General features: G+C 47.4%; 1 protein-coding gene across 4 annotated transcripts in view; it reads left to right on the forward strand.

Annotated features, from left to right (window-relative positions):
• The window catches only part of LOC135907196 (phospholipid-transporting ATPase ABCA3-like), a 248,818-nt gene that overhangs the window by 17,733 nt on the left and 209,374 nt on the right, over window positions 1–21,711 (forward strand). For 3 of the 4 annotated variants that reach the window (XM_070525186.1, XM_065438880.1, XM_065438883.1), the window contains one exon: window positions 19,743–20,140. In XM_070525186.1, coding sequence (XP_070381287.1) covers window positions 19,831–20,140 — 310 coding nt within the window. In that variant the 5' untranslated portion in view covers window positions 19,743–19,830. Of the gene's footprint in view, window positions 1–3,995; window positions 4,119–19,742; window positions 20,141–21,711 lie in introns of those variants that run through there. The other variant, XM_065438881.1, reaches the window with a different exon arrangement.

Below are 21,711 nucleotides of genomic sequence, written 5' to 3' on the forward strand. Positions count from 1 at the left end.
AACTTTTGGAGGACGTTCTGCAGCTGACGCATTGCTCTCACCCCAAGAGCACTGCGTATCACCCTCAAACCATGAAATAACTGAACGTCTGAATCGAACGCTGGCTGATGTGCTCTCCATGTATAGTGACGTAGAGCACAATACGTGAGATGAGATTTTACCTTATGTAATCTTCGCGTATAATACTGCTGTACAGGAGACTACACAGTTTACGCCATTCGAATTTGCATACGGGCGTCATGACACGTCAAATCGTGACGCCATGCTACCTATGGTTGATAATAGCCCGCCCAGCGAACACGTGGAACAATTCGTACAAAGAGCCAAAGAAGCACGCCAGCTTGCTCGGCATCGTATCCGGAGCCAACAGCATACCGCCACCCTTCGCTACAACCAAGGTCTACGCGACGTCGATTACAATACCGGCGCCTTTGTGTGGGTCTGGACGCCCATCCGTCACCGTGGACTCTCAGAAAAGTTGCTTCGCCGGTAATTTGGTCCCTACAAGCTTACTAGCCGCCTCAGTGACGTGACCTACGAAGTCATCCATTGCAGTTCTGACCCAGGTTCGCTCCGTCGTCGTCCTCGTGCGGAAGGTGTTCATGTAGTGCGCATGAAACCCTACTATGCGCCTACGTGAACGCTGAGATGCACCTGAGGAGCTCTATTTCTTGTCGCCGAAATAACTTTTTGACGCGACCGAGACGGTCGCTTTTCGCATGTGGGGCAATTCACACAATGATGTTGGGCTGCCGCACCACGGGACGGTGCGCGCAGAGGTGGGCGCCATGAAAGACGATGAAGAGCGTAAGCCGCACGTTCCTCTCCTGGCCCGCCATTAAACAGAATGGTCTATTTGGTAAGACTTCGTCTTCAATCTGCGTTACAATATTACTTTGGCAAATTGAATTAGTTCATTAACGTACTCGCGCCAGACGGAGAGCCTAGTGAGCATGTACGCTACACTTCATCACACCAGCATGCTCACATGACGTACGTGTGCCGACAAAGTACCTATGCTTGCTTGATGCGTGGACGCTCAGCTCACTGCATCTGTCACACAGCATGTGCTGTGGCCGCCATCGACATTATGGCAAACACTGTTCAAAAAGGCACAAAAATTCTGAGTTGCCTGCCAGTGCATCAGAATTGTTCGGCTTGGGTGTGCCTTCTTTCTTGCTTAGTTTCGCTTACTTTCTTTTCCTAGCTAATGCGTGTGTACCGATGGTCTAACTGGCGGCATAGGATGCCTAGGTATTAGCACAAAAATTGGAGGACGCTTAAGCTTCGCCTTCAAGAGTGGAACGCGATAGCGTTCCCGTCGACCCGCCAATGGGTGTAAGACAATGGGCTACAGGGCAGCCATCACTTACGAGGCGCCCCGCATCAGACGCGGTGAGCGTCGAGCCATATGGTCGAGCAACGCGGCGTTCGGCGCAGCAACGAAACGTGCGCCTGAGCAAGCGGACCGAACCAAAGAACTCGGTATCCCGGAGGGGGAAATGATGCACGCCATCCAAACGCCGTGATCGGCATGGGCAGAGAGATAGAGAGATAGTGATCTAAAGAAAGGAAGGACGCTTGATTCTACAGAGGGAGCAAGGCGAAGCGTTGTCAGGGGAGAGATTCCGAGCCGCGACAGCTCCAATGCGCGCGTGGCGCGCCATCTGTCGTGGCAGCGCCGTACATGGAGAGGAGGGGGTCTTCTGTGTTTGCCGCAAGATGGCTCTCCGTGTGCGGAAAGCGCAGAAGAAATGCAGCGAAACGCACTTCGCTACTCGTGTAATTGCGACTTCTGTAAGTTACATGTTCATAATTACCGATATACACCACAGTATAACTTTCCACGGCTCGTTTCGAAGGCAACACCGCATTCACTAGAGGCGCGTTTGTACCGTTTGGAAGCATCGAAATCGTGGCTGAGTGGTAGCGTCTGCGTCTCACACTCCGGAGACCCTGGTTCGAATCCCACCCAGCCCATATTGGAAGTTGCTTTTTATTTATGGAGTGCCTGCCGTGATTTATCGCTCACGGTCAACGCCGCAAAACGCCGACACCGACGCCGACACCCGACGCCGACGCCGCCGACACCGGCTTTTCTGCGACACGAGCTCCTTAACGCTATCGCGTTAAAATTGTCAGATTTCCACGACCCATCTAGCCCCTTCCAAAAATCATACCAAATGAGCCGGAATGCCAGGCACAAGCAGCGGAGCAGTGCCTGGTGCTGGACGGAGCAGTGCGGTCAAAAAGGAACACCAGCTGCCGCAGTAGCGCATGACATGTCGGGCTGAGAGGGGAGTACACCGTTGCGAAGCCATGCTGTCGTGTAAATTGTGAATGCTCCACCTGGGTACTACTGACAGCAGTAGTACCTAACGGTACTAGGCTCTGCAATCGCCTCGACCTCCTCTGCTTACTTCCGCCTTGATGTCCCCTTGTCCTTACCCAAGGCACTGAGTCTTGTACCTTAATGGGTTGCATAAGATAGCGCCTCTTCACCTTCACAATCACTCTCGCAAGTCTGTGCTGCGATTTCATAGCGACGCCTTTTCCCGATTCTAATGCCTTTACGTGTTTTTCGTATTCGTGAGCAGCTACGTTCGACTCTGCACCCCGGGAGGAGCGTCGAACATAGCCCCTCAGAAATGCGGAATGCACCGAAGGGCATTAGCATCGAGAAAACGCATCGCGACAAAATTATGCGCGCGTTCCCGGTCAAGCCAAGCTCTCGCCTGCATTCTGACTGCGTCTCCGTTTGGCCTAAATGAAAACGCGCCAAGCGTCTCAAGGCGCTGGCTTGCTCGCGAGGTGTCCATACCTCGAACCATGCTCAGCAGCATTCTATTTGGCAATGGGCCACCCTAAAATCTCAAGTTGGCCCACCCAATTTAGGTTGGCCTACGCCCAAAGTTCATGTTGCCACCAATAAATTTTAATTGGCCATCCCCCCGATTTGAACATGGCCCATCCCCAAATTTCAGTATGCCCGCATTCGAATTTCAAATTTGCCCACGAACAAATTCGATTTCGCTTATGTCCTTGTTTCAACTTGGCCCAGCCACTAATTTAAGTTGGCTCCCCACACATTTCAATGTGCCCACTGAGCGAAGTTTAACCACATGAAAACTTCAAGTTGGCCCACTCCCTAAATTTAAGTTGTCCCACCCTGCATTTCAAATTTGCCCACGCACATAATTAGGTTGGTACACTTGCAAATATTAGGTTGGCCCCCCCTTTATTAATTTAGGCTGGGTCCTCCCCAAATATCAGTTGGCCCACTCCGAAATTCAGGATGATCCAACCTCAAAGTTGAAGTTAGTGCACCCCCCCAAGTTTTCCCACCCACAAATTTCAAGTTTGCCCATCCCCGAAAGTATTTTGGCCCATGTCCAATTTTCACGTTCGTGCAGCCCCTAAATTAAGTTGGCCGACGCAGCATTTAAAGTTGGCCTACCTACAAATTTCAAATAGACACACTTGAAGATGTGATGTTTTTTTGATCCAGCCCCCAGTTTCACTTGACTCACCCCCAAATTTAAGTTGGTCAGCTTTCAAATTTCAAATTTTCTCACCACGTAATTTAACTTGGCACATGCTTAAATTACAAGTTCGCCCAGCCCCTAATTTAATTTAGCCCACTCCGCATTTCACGTTGGTCCATCCATATATTTCAAGTTCGTGCAGTTGCAAACTCCAAGATGGCCCATCCCGAAATTTCTAGTTGTCCGAACGCCAGGCTTCAAGTTGACCCAACCGCAAATTTCAGTTAGCCCATCGTTACTATAGTCTTCGCCATGCATTTTCTTAGGAATCCTAGGCACCTCGGTGGGTATTCTATTTATATTTTATCTTTTTTCCTTTATATGGTTCGTCATCGTTTAAAAGCCACAAATCATGTGAATTTATATTATCCGAATGACACTCAGTCTCAACTTTGCGAGTCATGCAATTTTGTGCAGGGGCAAGGCATTACACTTTTCACGTATCAGGGCTGGAGATCTCACGGAAGAATGCACACGCAGCAAAAGTTACACTGATGTTTCACTTCACGGGCCGAGGTTACGCACGTGCATGTGGATGCCGCGAACATACACCGCGACGTCGAACCACAAACGGTAAGAGTGCGAACGCGGTCAAGGATACTGCAGTAATCTGGGCGGTGTGATGCCTGATAGGCCACCGGGAAAGCGCATATTGCTACAAATGCAAAGAAACAGACGCCCTGAACATGCACGGCGACCACCGAGACGTTCAAACAGAAACGAAAAAGCGCTTGTCCTTGTCTGTCTTCCTTGTGTCCGTGGTTTTATTCGCGCTAAGCTACTACTTCAAATATGGACGACCAACTAGCCCAACAGTCAACTCTTCTACAAGCGGAAAGGCTGCCAACGCAATAATTTGTCTACAGCTTCGCTGTACATCTACTGTTAGGGCCGAATAGGGGCGGATTTCATTAAGATAGCAAATACATGGCACTCCAGGCGCATTTTTGGCATCGCCGCCACTGTCGGCGTCGCCGTGAGGTACCATATGAGTGAAAGCGTGTGAGGGCTTGGGTACATGCCCTCTCCTGCCACACGCGAGGCAAGGGGGGTAAGGCGAAGGAGGAGGGGCCGTCTTCTCCGGCAGCTTCTAGAGTCCCTCGATGTCCTCCTCGCTTGCTGCTCCATACAGAGTAGAGACAACCGCGGCGTCTACTACGGCGTTGGCCACACGAAACGCAGACGCCACAGTACACGCCCTTGGTGGACGCCGTAGGAACGCGTTGCTGGCGCTCGCGTGCCTTGAAAGCGACCTGCGACGTGACCAATGTGCGCGCGCGCGCGGGTCTCATCTTCAAGGCGACCTACGATATTTGCAGAGTGCGTATAGTACCGGTAGCTTCGTATGAGCTGTGCGTTCGACGCTTCGTTAGCGCTGAAGCGAGAGATGAATGAAGGTCCATTCGCTTGCTGCTGTCGCGATTCCTCACTCTGAAATTTGGCCTGCGAGTTTCTGCGCTCATCGAGTGAAATGTGCTGGTTAATTTAATTAGAACACGTTGGCGGTGTAGTTGGCTTGAACAAGGACGCAGGAAGAAGCAGACACACAAGAGGCAGTGGTGTCTCTGTGTGACTTTCTTTATACCTCCTCGTTGAGTCCCGCACACATTCAATTATTGTTAATTTGGTTATTAAGCCAATGTTTACAAGTTTATGAGGCCGATAAAACGACCATCCTTGCTTCGTGCAGCTATCTACTAATTTGCTATCGAAATCGGTGCTTTGCATTTCGGGTGGAACTGCGAATTCTTTATGCAGTTAGATTCTTTGCCTAATTCAGACATTTTCAGAGCATCTACCTACGCCCCCACCCATCCGTCCGTCCGTCCGTCCGTCCGTCCGTCCGTCCACCCATCCGTCCATCCATCCGTCCGTACGTCCGTCCATCGATCCATCCATTCTTCCGTCCTCTTACGTCGACCCAGCGGCTTAAGTTGTCTGCAAGCTTGGGTCACTACGCATGTGGTCGGGATGCCGTCGAGGTCATTGCATACTCATCATTCCAGCTTCGTCCTCGGAATTTTGTCATGACGTCGTCCTCACGTCTTCTACGCCGAACTATTGAACCAGTTGTGTAGTAGCTTGGGCCGCAATGCCGTGATGCCGTCATGGTCATTGCATGGTAATGACTCGAGCGTTGTCATCCGACTATCGTCATTAAGGCGTCGTTACGCTGTCGTGGTCATACAGTCCTCGTAATTATGCCGTCACACAATCGCCGTCATCCCTTTGTACTTTTACTAGGTCATGTCGTCGTCGTCACTTCCTCGTCATGGTGTCGTCGTGGTCGCTCCATCTTGATCATAACTTCATCATTCCACTGGTGGGATGCCAGCATCACCATGCCACCTTGGTCACTCCACCGGTGCCATTCCTTCGCCGCCATTCCTTTGTAATCTTGCTATTTACATTCAATAGTGAGCATACCACTATAACAAAACCATCGCCGTCATTGCGCCATCGTCAGGGCACCCCTATCATGCATCCCTAATCATCCCGTCATGGTCACGCTACTGTGGTCGTGCATTGTCGTCATTCCAACTTCATCATCGGTTGTCCTGATACCGTCGTCCCCACGGCATGGTCTTCTTACACTCATCATGATTTCCTTGTCCTCATGCCATCGTAGCCATACTATGGATGTTATGCCATCGTCCCCTCACTGGCATCATGTTGCCGTCGTCATGCCACCATTGCCTTTCCATTCACGCCATCTGCGTACATCTCCTAGAGTCATAGTCACTATGTCAATCGCATGGGTGACCATGACCTTTGGCAAGCAAGTACCAAATGAGTGCCAGGCAGTGTACATCGGTTATAGCAGGGGAAGCAACGGACGTTTTGAGAGGACCCCAACGCTTCAATAGACATGGTTTCAGCAATACACTGTGTTGCTCCATTGCTTCAATGCTAATGGCAGTACCGTCGAAAATTACCCTCAGGTGGGCTCTGTCAAGATTTTTTTTCAAGGCTTGTGTTCATAGGTAAGCAGAAATCGCTCATAACGGACAGCCGTAAAATCGTGCTGAATCCCTCATTATATTGTACCACCATGAGCCATTGCAATTTGTGCCCCAGTATGGTTCTCGCCTGCCATTACTGATATAAATTTGCTACACCGAAATTCATCTAGGATATATTTATGATATATCACTAGAAAGTTGCGAAAACTGAATTTTCTTCCTTCTTTACTCTCACTAAACATCGTGCCATGCATAGCAGCCAAAGCTGTGGAAACTGCGCAAGAAGTTCGGTCAAGAAAATTGTCACTGCGCGTATTGCGCCCGTGCTTCGCTGGGCGCAACAGCGTTCGCTCGAGCGTTCGCTCGCCACGGATTGCGAATAAAATAAAAAACCGTAAAGAACAACAAAAATAAATTGATATAAAACAACGGATTAGCAGCCGTATAACACAATGTGTTTCTTTGTAAGGGTTAACACTTCTTTCATTCAACACTGCGCCTGTATAATACGTCCAAGTGTGAACGAAGCCACTGCAAGTCTCCAGACTCCACAGCGTTGGCTGCTTTGTACGGAATGAACTATAAATGTCATCGTTTACACCAATATACTGTCATGTAGTATTGAGGGCGACGAAACCAGCAAAACAGTGAATGACGAAACTATCGATTGATTTGACGAACCTGTGCTCTCAAAAACAGGCAACACTAAAGTACAATGATACGGGGGAACACAGACGGCGGTTGTCGAAAATCTGATAAGCGGGTCGAGTATGTCGGCTTTTATACAGATTCATCGAATGCTCTAGAGTAATCTCAGGTGCCCGCGCGTCTTCCAGAAACTAGCACAAATTTCCCGTCCCACATGCATACAATCAGATCACAAGAAATTCCGTGACAACAGACAGCGGATAGAACAATGGATAACATTCCAGAAACTCCTGTTACATGCGGCTGCGTCCTGCGCTGAGCGATAACATTTGTTAAGCGGTGAAACGCGATCACCCGATCAACAAGTAGGCATGTTAATATCCACCTACAGAAACATTAAAGCAAAAACAAAGCCATTATTTATAAAAAAAGAATAAAATAACAAAAACCATGTCGCTAAGTTCGTCAGCGGCCATAGAAAGGCTGAAGGTGAACAACGTGGGTGATTTCAGGTTGTGCACGGCGCCGCTGTGATGGCGAAATGCCGTCTGGGACAACTTCATAGTCCAGTCCACCAATGTATCGGATGATCTTGAAGGGTCCGGTAATGTGGCGTAACAGTTTCTCGCTAATTCTTTGTCGGAATATCGTAGTCCAGACCCAAATACGGTCACGGCGCTGGTATTGCACGTAGCGTCGCCGAAGATTGTACTGCTGGCTGTCGGTCCCCTGCTGGTTCCTGATGCGCATGCGGGTGAGCTGTCGGGCTTCTTCAGCACGCTGTAGATAGGCGCTGACATCGAGATTCTCTTCGTGCGTGACATGTGGCAGATTGGAGTCAGTAATCGTCATTGGGCTTTTCCGTAAAGCAGCTTGAACGGCGTGGTCTGCATTGTTTCTTGCACCACGTTTTTGTAACGGAAGGTGGCCTACGTCTGGACGGCATGCACGTGATGTGTTTGACGTCGACGTACATAGGAAGCATATATCACTCTAAGAAAAGTTTACAATGTTTGAGTCGTATCTTGCCGCACAACAATAAACGTCATCTGTCTTGTCCGCATTCTCATTCTTTAACGCTGCGAGCACGGTACTTCTCAGTTGCGAACGGCATGCGCGTTATCAGCATGTCATAGCAATGCCATCAAGAAACTAGCGGGCGCGGCGTTTTCAAGAAGGGAAATGCAAGTAAGGCAGATGACGATTATCGTTATGTGGCAGATATACACCCCAAAGGATATAAACTTCTTTTAGAGTGTATATAAGCTGCTTCGTAATAACTTTCGTCTGCAATTGGTTTATCTGCCTGTATCACCAAATGGTTTAGGTGAGCTCTGCAGTGAAGGCCGTTCCTCTGTCTTTTATGAAGACTTCTAGGGCAGCATGTCGCAGGAGGACGTTCTGGACGAATAATTTAGCGACTTTGATCGTACTACCTTAAAGTGTCGGTTTCGCTACCGCGTCATGCGTTACGTAGTCGGTAGCCACGACAATCCATTTGTTTCAAGGTGACGTTGGAAAGTGCTCCAAGAAATCCATCTTAATCTGCGGAAATGGTCGTCAAGGAGGCTCGATCGGCTGTAGTAATCCCGCCGGCCTTGTCTGTGGTGTCTTGCACCTCTAGTCGTACATGTGTATTGAGTCTCGACATGACGTGACGGGTGATGGTGGTGGACAGGCGTGGCCAATAGTACTTCTCTTGGAGTCTTGCGAGCGTACGGGAAAACCGAAAGTTCTAGGCTGTCTTATCATCGCACAGGGCGTGCAGGATTTCTAATCGGAGTGCTTCGAGCACAATGAAAAGGTACTTTGTGCATGCTGACGAAAAGTACTTCACCAGGACCTCGTTTCTTAAGAACAACGAAGACAATCCTCGCGTAAATAGTCCCGGGACAAAGGCGGTCTTTCCTTGCAAGTACTCAGCAAGGCTTCTCAGCTCCGGATCCGGTCGCTGCTGCTTGGAAAAGTCGTCTGCCTTATTGTAGCAGGGATTGCATCCTCAACATGGTCACCATAGGACGGCGGGTCGATGGGTGCACGAGGCAGGCAGTCGGCATCAGAGTGTTTTCGTCCGGACTTGTAGCTTTCAAACAATGAAGTGCCGGCAGAAAGAGCACAGTGATAAAGAAAAAAAATGACAGGACAAAGCGCCTTGTCCAGTCATTGTTCTTGCTTCATTAGTGTACTGTCTCTGTTAACGCTTCGTCTTTTGAAAACTATGAACCAACTAGCCTAATAACGTGTTATACTGCAGACTTGTAGATTAGAGTTGTTTCATATTCTTGTAGTCTCAGGTTTCACTGCGCCAGGCTTCCTGAAGGGTCCTTTAAGTTAGCTAGCCAATACAGCGCATGATATTCATTGACAAAATTAAACGGCCTGCCACATAGGTAAGGGTGGTATTTCGCTGTAGCCCGATTGATAGTGAGGCATTCCTTCTCAGTCGTAGAATAATTGCCTTCCGCTTTTGATATCGGCCTGTCACTGTAAAATGTATCATGTTCAAGTCCATTTTTCCTCTGAACTAGGATGGTACCGAGGCTTAGGCTACAGGCGTCAATGCGGATTTCTGTATCGCCCTCCTCGACGAAGTGCGAAAGTACCGGTGGTAACTGCATGCGTCGTGGCAGTTGTTGAAATAAGTTGGCCTCAGGCATTTCCCACTTGAGCTCGACATAACATTTTGTTAGATGTGCCAGTGGCTCAGCGATGCGTGAAAAGTCCTGGAGAAAGTGCCTGTACTAGGTACATGTGCCAAGTAATCTACGCACCACATTATTATCGATCAGCTACTGGAACGTTGCGTTGGCAAAGGTCTTTTGCGAGTCAAGGTGGGCACTAGATTTGCCGATGACGTGGCCCAGGAACTGCAGCTCATCGTAACCGAAGCGGTAGTTTCCGGCTTCACAGTGTTACCTGATGACTTGATGGCCTCTTGTACAGTCGCATGCTAACATGATGTTCGAAATTTAAGGCCATGATTGCAACGTTCTCCAAGTAGAGAGACAAGTCTGGCACTTCAGTCGTGCCAAGATTGTGCCAATGATGTGCTGGAAAGTTGCAGGCACAGAGCAAATTCCGAATTGCATCACCTTGAAATCGAAGACGCCATCTGACGTGAAAATGCGGTATTCTTCCGATCCCTTCGGTCGACTTCAATTTTTCAGTGAGCCGTCTTGAGATCCATAGATGAAAAGTGCTTTGCATCGCACATTCGATGTAAGGCGTCGTCTATCCGGGGGAGGGGCTATACGTCCTCATTCGCTATTTTTTGAAAGTGGTGATAATCGACGCAAAAACACAGAGTTCCATCCCTCTTCACTAAGACCACAGCTTTTTGACGCCTGAGTAATATGGTCGCGCATCATTTCGTCAACTTGTTGTTTTATGGTTTCTTGCTATCGCGTTTACATTTGATGAGGGCTCTGGCAGAGTAGTCGAGTCAATTCTTTAGTTATTATTCGATTATTTGTAATTTGTCCATGCGGAATTTTCGATGACTTTGAAAAACAGTGTGTATTGTCGAAGGAGGCTTTCGAGCCATTGGTGCTTAATAATGCGGAAGCTTGGATTGATGTCGACAACCGGTTCGGGAACTATGGCCGTCGCGGTAGATTCGGCAGAATCTGAGAGGCCAAACGCATTGCTGGTTTCCGAAATTTCCTCGAGGTTTTCGATCGTCGTGCCCTTGTTGACGTGCTTGAAACTCTGGTTGCAGCTAGCATCATGGTCCGTTTTCCTCCGCGCAGTCGCGCAATCCCTATTGCGACGAGAATTTCTCGATCTAGCGCTATACGTTCATCGCCCTTGATGACGCTCTCTGCGCCTGCGGGTGTTTCGCTGAGGCGGTATGAGACAGGACGCGAACTTGGTCTTCAAGTACACTCAATGCGCAATGACTGTAAGGCCTCTTCGTTGGTATCGCTTGATCTGAGGACCGCGGTATCGACTTCGACTTAACGTCGATAATTGCGCCATGTGGGTTAAGGAAGTCCACGCCGAGAATGAAGTGTCGCGAGCACTGTTGGAGGGCAGCGACCTTTACAGGGTAGGTCCGGCCATGAACTACAATTCTTGCAGTGATGATTTCCGTGGGCGTTATGAGGTGTCCCCCAGCCTTCCTCATTTGAGGACCATCCCATGCTGTTTTAAGTTTCTTCTACTTCACTGTGAACAATCCACTGATGACGAAGTAATCGACATCAGCGTTCACTAATGCGTTGACTGCTTGGCCATAGAGAATCACGTCGAGGTGGTTGGTTTCTTGTCTTGCATTGCAATTAGGCCTTGGCATCGGATCAGGGCTGCGTCGTGTTGCCCTGCGGCTGGAACGTCGCGTCGTCAGGTCATTTTCTGGTGTATTCTTTTCTTCTAGGCTTCGTCGGGGTGACAGCGTCTCGTTGATACGTCGTCGAGATAGTCTTCTTGGCGTCTTCGTCGGTGGCGGAGGATCTTCGTCAATTCGAAGTACAGCAAGTGCACCTCCATCGGTTGGTGCTTTTAGTTTTCCGTATATGGGGTGGGCATATGGGCCAGTGTAAGGTTGACGTCGCAGAGACAAGTAGCGGCCTTGTGATGACTCCACTGAGTGGCGGCGAGGTGGTCGGCGATGTCACCAGGTCGCTTCCCAAGCTGTAGACACGGTGCGTTGACGGCTAACCATCGCAGTTCCAAGTAGCGGTTTGGTCATCGGCGGTAGACATGGCCGTCTTCTTCGCAATGGTAGCAGAGCGTGCGGCAAATGTCTGTCTTCCTCGGTGCGTGTCGCTGGCCGACGAGTAGCGGGGGGGGGAGGGGGGGGGCTGCGCTTGGCTACGGTATTGCGGCATCACAGGGCCCTGGTGTGGACGTCGAGCGGGAACCTGGTGGAGCGCGTCGGCGACGCAGGTCATTGCTTCCGGCTGACGATGTTGCGATTCCGGCTGTACTTTGGGAACTCCGAATTGCCACTGGATTTCATCCCGAACTACGTCAGCCGTCAAATTAAGTAAAAACTTTAGCTCAGGCCCAACTCCGACACTGCCTATTCAAATACATGTAAAATGAAAAAAAAAACGTTTTGCTGAGATAACCCCTGGACCCATTTTAATTAAATTTGTTGCATTGCAGATAGACAGTTACGTTCTAGTGACAGTTGGAAGCGGAATCTTAATTTACGTCCTAAATTTTCTTAAAAGAATGTTCAAATATTTGAAAGTTTGAAAAAACAAGAACAAAATTTATAAATTCGTAACTCTGCATCAAAAAGAGATATCGCAGTTTTGTCAACGGCATCCATTAGACCATTGAAAGCGGTCAAATCAGACATGTCATTTTAGATCTTACGTGAATTTGTTACGTTGTTTACAAAGGTTCTACAAAAGCTGTATTTCCATATTACTAAATTTAGCGAGATTCATGTGCTTTAGATGTACTATAACATGCAATTCACAGAATTGTATTAGCCTTTTGTTTCTGAGTTACAGAGTTGTAAACTTGATAGGATCGTTTTGTGAAAAAGTTTGATTTTTGCCAATATTTAATAAAAAATTTAGAAGCCAAATAAAAAATTCGAAACAAACTCACTAGACTTCAAGTTTTCCTTTTAAACGCAACAAACCTCGTCAGAGTTGGTGAAGTGGTTACCGAGGGAAACGAATCCTCCTTTTACATGTATATGGACAGGAGCACCCGAGCTAAAGCTACCTCTTAACTTGGGATTGCGATGCTGGGAACATCTTCTGGAGTTCTTCGCGCAAAACTTGTTTGATTGTGTGTCGCCAGTCGTCGGAAGAGAGTGCTTGAACTTCTGTAGAGTCTGGAACCGAGTGGCGATTGTATTGCCTGGTACGCAGTTCTAACGTCTTCTCTATCATCGTTGCTTCAAAAAGCAATTCGGCTGTGGTTGTGGGTAGGTTGCGTATAAGTTCGACGTAGAGTTCTTGTTTTACACGTACTTTCTTCTGCTCAGACATTTGTAGGTCGGCGTTACCGAAAACACGAGTCATCTTTTCCGTGAACACCGCGACGTTCTCGTTAGAGAGCTGCGCTCGGGCTTGTAGTAGAAGTTCGGCCCTTTCTCTTGTGGCGACGCTTGTGAAAGTCTTGAGGAACTCGCTGGAGAGCAGCTGCCATGCTGTTAACGAGGACTATCGGTTTTCGAACCGAGTGGTGGCCGAGCCTTCCAATAAGAAGTAGACATCACGCAACGTACGTTCAGGGTTCCTCTTGTTGTACGCTGACAGCCTCTCGAATATCTTCAGCAAAATTTCCAGGCCTTCTTGTGAAGCTCCAGGGAAGGTAGGTGGCTCCCTGGGTTCCTAAAGCACTAACATTCATGGCGATGCTGTTGTCCCCATTTTGTTGATTTGGTGTTGATCCGTCTACTCTACATGGGTAGAAGACCATGCTCCGAGGGCAAGTTACGTAGTGTGTAGCTTGCTCGATGGTACGGCGCGACGTTGGTGCTGTTTTCCGGTTTCCGCATTGGATCACGGATTTTCGGGGGCGTTTGGTGCATGTAGGTACCCAGTGTCTCCCCCAGATGTCACGTAGTAGTGACGGTGAACAAGACAGCAAAACTGTGAATGACGAAACTAGCGTTTTATTGGGCGAACCTGCGCCTTCAAGAACAGGCTACACTCAAAGAGCGATAGTCACGAACACTGTCGACGGTCGCCGAAAATCTGATCAGTGGGTCAAGCAAGTGCGCTTTCATACGGGGGCCATCGAAGGTGCCACAGTAGTCGATGGTGCCCGCGTGTCTTCTAGAGAGTAGAACACCTTTCACGTCGCACATACGTGTAATCCGATCAAACAAGGTTCGATGACAGCTGACAGCGGATAGAACCACCGAAAGCATTTGCGAAACCTCCGACACAAGCAGGTGCGCCCTGCGCTTATCGAAAAGATTTGTTAAACGGTGAAACGTGGTCACCCTATAAACAAGTACATGTGTCAATTCCTACGCACTGTTCACACCAACTGCTTTTAAAATATACTTTGTTTCATTCACCTTCCTGTTATGACCTCTCACACGATCGATGGTATTGCTTAGCAAAAAATTTTGGGCCACCATTCCTCCATAAACATTCCGCTAGGCACCTTTACTGTATTTTAACGCGATAGCGTTAAGGGCCTCTTGTCGCATTTCGTCTGCCTGCCTTAGAATACCTTTTGGCATAAATACCCTCCTTGAAACCAGGTTTTGTTTCCGCCTTCATGTACTTGCAACACTATAATATGCCTTTATCATCACAATTATCCTCATCATCAGCCTGGTTACGCCCACTGCAGGGCAAAGGCCTCTCCCATACTTCTCGAACTACCCCGGACACATGCTAATTGTGGCCATGTTGTCTCTGCAAACTTCATCTCATCCGCCCACCTAACTTTCTGCCGCCCCCTGCTACGCTTCCCTTCCCTTGGAACCCAGTCCGTAATCCTTAATGAGCGTCGGTTATCTTCCCTCCTGATTACATGTCCTGCCCATGCCCATTTCTTTTTCTTGATTTCAACTAAGATGTCATTACCTCGTGTTTCTTCCCTCACCCAATCTGGTCTTTTCTTATCCCTTAACGTTACACCCATCATTGTTCTTTCCATAGCTCGTTGCGTCGTCCTCAATTTAAGAACACTTTTCGCAAACCTCCAGGTTTTTGCCCCGTAAGTGAGTACTGGTAAGACACAGCTGTTATACACTTTTCTCTTGAGGGGCAATGGTAACCTGCTGGTGATGATCTGAGAATGCTTGCCAAATGCGCCATAGCCCTCTCTTATTCTTGTGATTATTTCAGTCTCATGATCGAGATCCTAAGTTCCTGTCCTACGTAGATGTATTCCCTTACCACTTGCAGTGCCTCGCTACCTATCGTAAACTGCTGTTCTCTTCCGAGATTGGTAAATAATACTTTAGTTTTCTGCAGATTAATTTTTAGAATCACCCTTCTGCTTTCCCTCTCCAGGTCAGTGAGCATTCATTGCAGTTGGCCTTTTGAGTTACTAAGCAAGGCAATATCATCAGCGAATGGCAAGTTACTAAGGTATTCCATTAACTATTATCCCCAATTATTCACAATCCAGGTCTCGGAATACCTCCTGTAAAAACGCTGTGAATAGCACTGGAGGGATCGTATCTCCCTGTCTGACGCCTTTCTTTATTGGGATTTTGTTGCTGTCTTTATGGAGGACTACGGTGGCTGTAGGCGCTATAACTGCGGTGGCTGGAGACTACGGTGGCTGGAGGCGCTATAAATATCTTTGAGTATTTTACATATGGCTCGTCTACACCCTGATTCCGTAATGCCTCCATGACTGCTGAGGTTTCGACTGAATCAAATGCTTTCTCGTAATCAACGAAAGTATATATAAGGGTTGGTTATATTCCGCACATTTTTTTATCACCCGATTGATAGTGTGAATATGGTCTATTGTTGAGTAGCCTTTACGGAATCCTGCCTGGTTCTTTGGTAGATGAAAGTCTAAGGTGTTCCTGATTCTATTTGCAAATACCTTAGTCAATACTGTGTAGGCAAGGTCCAGTTAGCTGATTGGTCTATAATTTTTCAAGTCTTTGGCGTATCCTTTCTTATGGATTAGTATGTTAGCGTTCTTCGAGATTTCGGTATGCTCGAAGTCATGAGGCATTGCGTATACAGGGTGGCCAGTTTTTCTAGAACAATCTGCGCACCATCCTTCAACAAATCTGCTGTTACCTGATCCTCCCTAGCTGCCTTCCCTTTTTGCATAGCTGCCAAGCCTTTCTTTACTTCTTCCGGCGTTACTTGTGGGATTTTAAATTTCTCTAGGCTATTCTCTCTTCCATTATCGTGGTGGGTGCCACTGGTATTGTATAAATCACTATAGAACCCCTCATCTACTTGAAGGATGTCATCCATGATATTGCCGGCTTTGTCTCTTAAGGCATACATCTGATTCTTTCATATTCCTAATTTCTTCTTAACAGCTTTTAGGCTTCCTCCGTTCCTGAGAGAATGTTAAATTCTATCCATATTACACTTCTTTATGTCAGCTGTCTTACGCTTGTTGATTAACTTCGAAATTTCCACCAGTTTTATTCGAGCTGTAGGGTTAGAGGCTGTCACACATTGGCGTTTCTTGATCAGATCTTTCGGGTCCTGTGATAGCTTACTGGCATCCTGTCTAACGGAGTTACCATCGACTTCTATTACACATTCCTTAATGATGCCCATAAGATTGTCCTTCATATCTTCAACACTAAGGTCTTCTTCCTGAGTTAAGGCCGAATACCTGTTCTGTAGCCTGATCCGTAATTCCTCTCTTTTCCCTCTTTCCGGTAACTCATTGATCGGCTTATTATGTACCATTTTCTTCCGTTTCCAGCTCAAGTGTAGGCTACTTCGAGTTCTTACCATCTTATGGTCACTGCAGTGCACCTTGCCGAGCACGTCCACGTCTTGTATGATGCCAGGGTTAGCGCAGAGTGTAAAGTCTGTTTCATTTCTAGTCTCGCTATTCGGGCTCCTCCACGTCCACTTTCGGCTATCCCGCTTGCGGAAGGAGGTATTCATTATCCGCATACTATTCTGTTCTGCAAACTCTACTAATACCTCCCCTGCAATTCCTAGAGCCTATGCCATATTCCCCCACTGACTTGTCGCCAGCCTGCTTCTTGCCTGCCCTGGCATTGAAGTCGCCCATCAGCATAGTGTATTTTGTTTTTACTTTACCCATCGCCGATTCCACGTCTTGATAGAAGCTTTTACTTCCTGGTCATCATGACTTGATGTAGGGGCGCAGACCTGTACGACCTTCAATTTGTACCGCTTATAAAGTTTCACAACAAGACCTGCCACCCTCTCGTTAATGCTACCGAATTCCTATATAGAATATGCCTTTATACACAGCCATAAAATCTACTGCGTCTCTTGATAGGGCCATACATACTTCGTTTACCTCTCCCTATTGATTATACTCAAGAAACAAGCAGTTCGCAATATTAAGTTCGCTCCACAGTTCTTACCTTCTTTTTCATTTTTGTTGATCTTAATATCTTGCCTTTGCCTAGCCTTTATTTCCATCATATAGGCATTATATTCTTTAAAATGTATAACCATGACCTCCATTTAAACATTTTCCCCCAACATGCGCTCTCTTATTCATTATCCGCATACTATTCTGTTCTGCAAACTCTACTAATAACTCTCCCCTGCAATTCCTAGAGCCTATGCCATATTCCCCCACTGACTTGTCGCCAGCCTGCTTCTTGCCTGCCCTGGCATTGAAGTCGCCCATCAGCATAGTGTATTTTGTTTTGCTTTACCCATCGCCGATTCCACGTCTTGGTAGAAGCTTTTACTTCCTGGTCATCATGACTTGATGTAGGGGCGTAGACCTGTACGACCTTCAATTTGTACCGCTTATAAAGTTTCACAACAAGACCTGCCACCCTCTCGTTAATGCTACCGAATTCCTATATAGAATATGCCTTTATACACAGCCATAAAATCTACTGCGTCTCTTGATAGGGCCATACATACTTCGTTTACCTGTCCCTATTGATTATACTCTAGAAACAAGCAGTTCGCAATATTAAATTCGCTCCACAGTTCTTACCTTCTTTTTCATTTTTGTTGATCTTAATATCTTGCCTTTGCCTAGCCTTTATTTCCATCATATAGGCATTATATTCTTTAAAATGTATAACCATGACCTCCATTTAAACATTTTCCCCCAACATGCGCTCTCCGATCCTAATTATACTCGCTTCGCTAGCCAACGGAAGTTGATCTTACCTCGTATTTGTGCTAACTGTGGTAGATCCACTGTTCTTTTTTCAGTAACATTTTGGAATATTTGACGCATTTATATGGAATCTGTATAATCCTTGCATGTGTTTAAGAAAAAACCAAAACAAATTATGTTTTTTTAACTATAAGTAATCAATCTACGAATGAATGCTATTGATGCATTCGTATATGCATATTATCTTGCAACATATATTCTCTCTTTCGCTTGCTTTGTTATTTAGTTTGTAGTGTTACACGCTTTGTTTGCACAGGAGGTCCTGCAGGCGGTGTTTAATCCTTGGCACCTTTTACATATGCACAACTATGTATCATTCCTCCTGTGTGTAATAAACTTGAATGCAGTTGAACAAAACAATGCCGTATATGTGCCGAAAGCACTCGATAATGTTATGCTGCAAGGTAAAAGTTTATTTGTACGCAAATAAATCCGTGCTCCGCAGTAGCGCCGACTTGCCAGTGCCCGAGCGATCGACGGGCATCCCTCTTCTACAATTTTTGAAACGGGGCACTGCACGACAATTAAAAAAAAAAACAGTTTATTTCGGCACCTAATGTGGCTTTAACGTGTATACGTCACTTTCAGCGGGTGAGTTCTTGTGCTTTTATGACGTCGCGTGACAGACAGGAGAAGTCAGTGCAGGCTGAAATTGCTTGACCAATAGCAGATGGCGAATGGCTAAAGAAAGCATCAAATCAGAAAAAATATCTTGTTTCGTTTGGTATATTTATGCATAATCAGTGTGCACATATATCAAACGGGGCGTTTTCGCGGTTTTCGTGACGTCGCATGGAAGACAGGTGAAGTGGGGTGGTCCGAGCATGTTTTTACCAAGCGTGCTGGGCTTATTGCCATATTGGAAGAGAAAAATTTGGGATAGCTTTACGTTATAATGCCCGAGGTAGTTGTCACCGCGTCAAAGTCGTAACTAAAAAGGAAAAGGGGAACACGTGTATATTCGTTATAATATTGTAGTGGTAGATGATTGTGACAGCCAATGTGACCGAAAAATGTGAGAATGTGACAGAAAAAGAAAAAAAAACTGGTGACGTTGCCTTCGTGGCGCCAAGATTGTCACAAAAGGAAGATGAAGAACGAAAGTAAACAAAAGGACAACAAAAATAAAGCTGTGATGTTGAAAAAAACACGTGTTTTGACGGCGTGTTAGCTCAGCTGATACCTTATATTGCAAAACAAATGCAAAATTGCTCAATTTTTCATTGACTTGCTATAATAGTGTTATAATTGTTAGTGTTGCGTGGACATGCATAAAATAGGTGAGTAAGCAAGCAAAAGTGAAGTAGCAGACGAGCTAAGTTAGCTAAGTTAGCTAATCCTCTAATAAGCTAAGCTTAGTAGAGGATTCTCAGAATTTCTGTAGCATCCTTTATTTTGTGTATGCCCTAGTAGTATGTTGCATGTAACTAAGTATGCTAAATATAACTTACTTTGTGAGGAAATGTTCTGCGTTTCTCTCGCCCCGCAGTGCCTTGACAGTGTGAGACCGAGCATTGCGCGCTTCGCTTGAGTTGAACTATCGGGCTTGATCGGGACGTTGCTGCAGAGTAATGCTCCGAGGGTTGCGAACACTGAGCCGTGAGCATCTCTTGTCTTGGCGCTCTGAAGCTGATCTAAGCAAACTGCGTCCAGAAAAAGTAGAGTGCTGCAAACTCCGAGATCCAATATAACAGCAAATGTTTATCGTGTTTGACTTCAAATTTGGTCCGTTGATCAGAACACGAATAAGGGCAAATGAACATGCGAAATGTGACCTGGCGCGTATCCTTGTGACTTGAACGCCTTCACTGCTTCTTTTCAGGACATCCCAGCCTTAGACCTGGCCAACATATTTGTCGTCAGCAGCAGTGTCAGTCTTCAGTCGCCCCCGGAGCCGACGTTGGGCAACGATGTTGGGCAACGTGAAAATGTTTTTATGGCGCACGCTGTACCTCCAAGGCATACGTCGCCACTACTTTGCCACAGCGATAGAGATTTTACTAGTGGGTTTGATTTTTATATTGCTGATGATTGACCATAAACCGGCTAAGCCACTAAGCAGGGATTCAGAGGAGGTGGACGCCAGTTCTGCTTTCGTGCCCAGTATAGTGACGGATATTGTGTATGCGCCGAAGAATGACTACAACGAAAGGCTGATGCTTGCCGTGGCCGGCGAGATCTACAGCCGCCTTGGAAGGAAGGTATTGCACGATCTCTTCGGTAAGTGGCGCACGATCCTCTTCCGTTGTGAGGGCATGCGGCCGCGTCCAACCGCACGCAAGCAAACTCTAGACACGGTCGCCTAAGCGGAAGCCTTGCATGGGTCAATAGCTTGGTGGAATTGAATATATTAGAAGTGTGTGCGCCATAAAGAAATCAAGCTTAACAGAAAGCAAGCATGACTACGCACAAACGCGGACTTCCGACTGAAAGGTTATTGCCAGAATTAAAAGTGCTGTAACGAACTGTTAGCAAATAAACTTTCATTGCTGAGTCGTAGCGCAAACCCGGTCGTCCTTGTTTTGTTTTGAGCCTGATTTCTTGGCCCCGTGAACTCGCGTGAGCTGCTATGGACGGCTTGAACTCGCGGAAGAGCTTAACGAATCCGGGGGCCGCCACCACAACTTAAGGGGGAGCCCGGCTGCCCACAAATACGTGGACGAACGATCACGCACGCACGTACGCACGCACGCACGCGCGCACGCGCACACACACACGCGCCCACACACACACACACACACACACACACACACACACACACACACACACACACACACACACACACACACACACACGCGCGCGCGCGCGCGCACACACACACACACACACACACACACACACTCACACACACACACACACACACACACACACACACACACACACACTGTAATGAACAATGCCTGGACGTGGGAGCAGGATTGCCAACAGCATCGCATACCGCAGACGCTCGAGCATAGAGGCTGTGCTCCACCGACGTCAACCGGTTGCCGTCGGTCACCAACTACGCTTGCAGAGATTGCGGCCCTCCCAGCTGCTACAGCTCCGGAAATAGCCACTTGTATACTGCGGGTATTCTTCGTAGCGTCGTGCAAAATATTAAAGCTGTCTGTCAATCCTCTGCTGGTTCTTGGTGTAGCAGGCGGGAGAGGTGTCGGGCTTGTTTGGAATGCTGTATATTGCTGGCAACATCAAAGATTTATTCGTCAGTGACGCGTGGTAGGATTACGTCGCGCGTTGTCGACGGATTTCTTCCATAAACCAGCTTGAACGGAGTCATGTGCGTTGTTTCCTGCACCGCGTGTTGTAAGCGAAGATTACGTATGGAAGGGCGGCATGCCACTTCCTCTGTTCAACGTCGACGTACATTACGAACATGTTGACGAAGCTCTTGTTCAGCCTCGCCGTAAGGGAATTCGCTGGCGAGTGGTATACAGTTGCCCTCCTGTGGCTTGTTCGGCTCTGTTGCAGAATCGCTTGGGTGAGCTCCGCTATAAAAGCCGCTGCTTGGTCCGTAATCAGCACTTGTGGGTCACCGCGTTGTACCAAGATATTCTCGACGAAAAATTTCGCCACCACGGCCACACTACCTTCAGGCAGAGCTTTCGTTTCGGTGTAGTGGTAGGGTATTCGGTAGCCACGTTGACCTATTTATTGCCTGATGTTGATGACAGACAGAGCCTCAATAAGTCCATTCCGATTTGTCGAAATGGTTGACGAGTAGGTTCGATTGGTTGTAGCAATCTTGCTGGCCTTGCTTGGGGTGTCTCGCGTCGCTAGTAGTTTCGGCATGT

Source organism: Dermacentor albipictus, chromosome 9, assembly GCF_038994185.2.
Source record: "Dermacentor albipictus isolate Rhodes 1998 colony chromosome 9, USDA_Dalb.pri_finalv2, whole genome shotgun sequence".
Lineage (NCBI taxonomy): Eukaryota > Metazoa > Arthropoda > Arachnida > Ixodida > Ixodidae > Dermacentor > Dermacentor albipictus.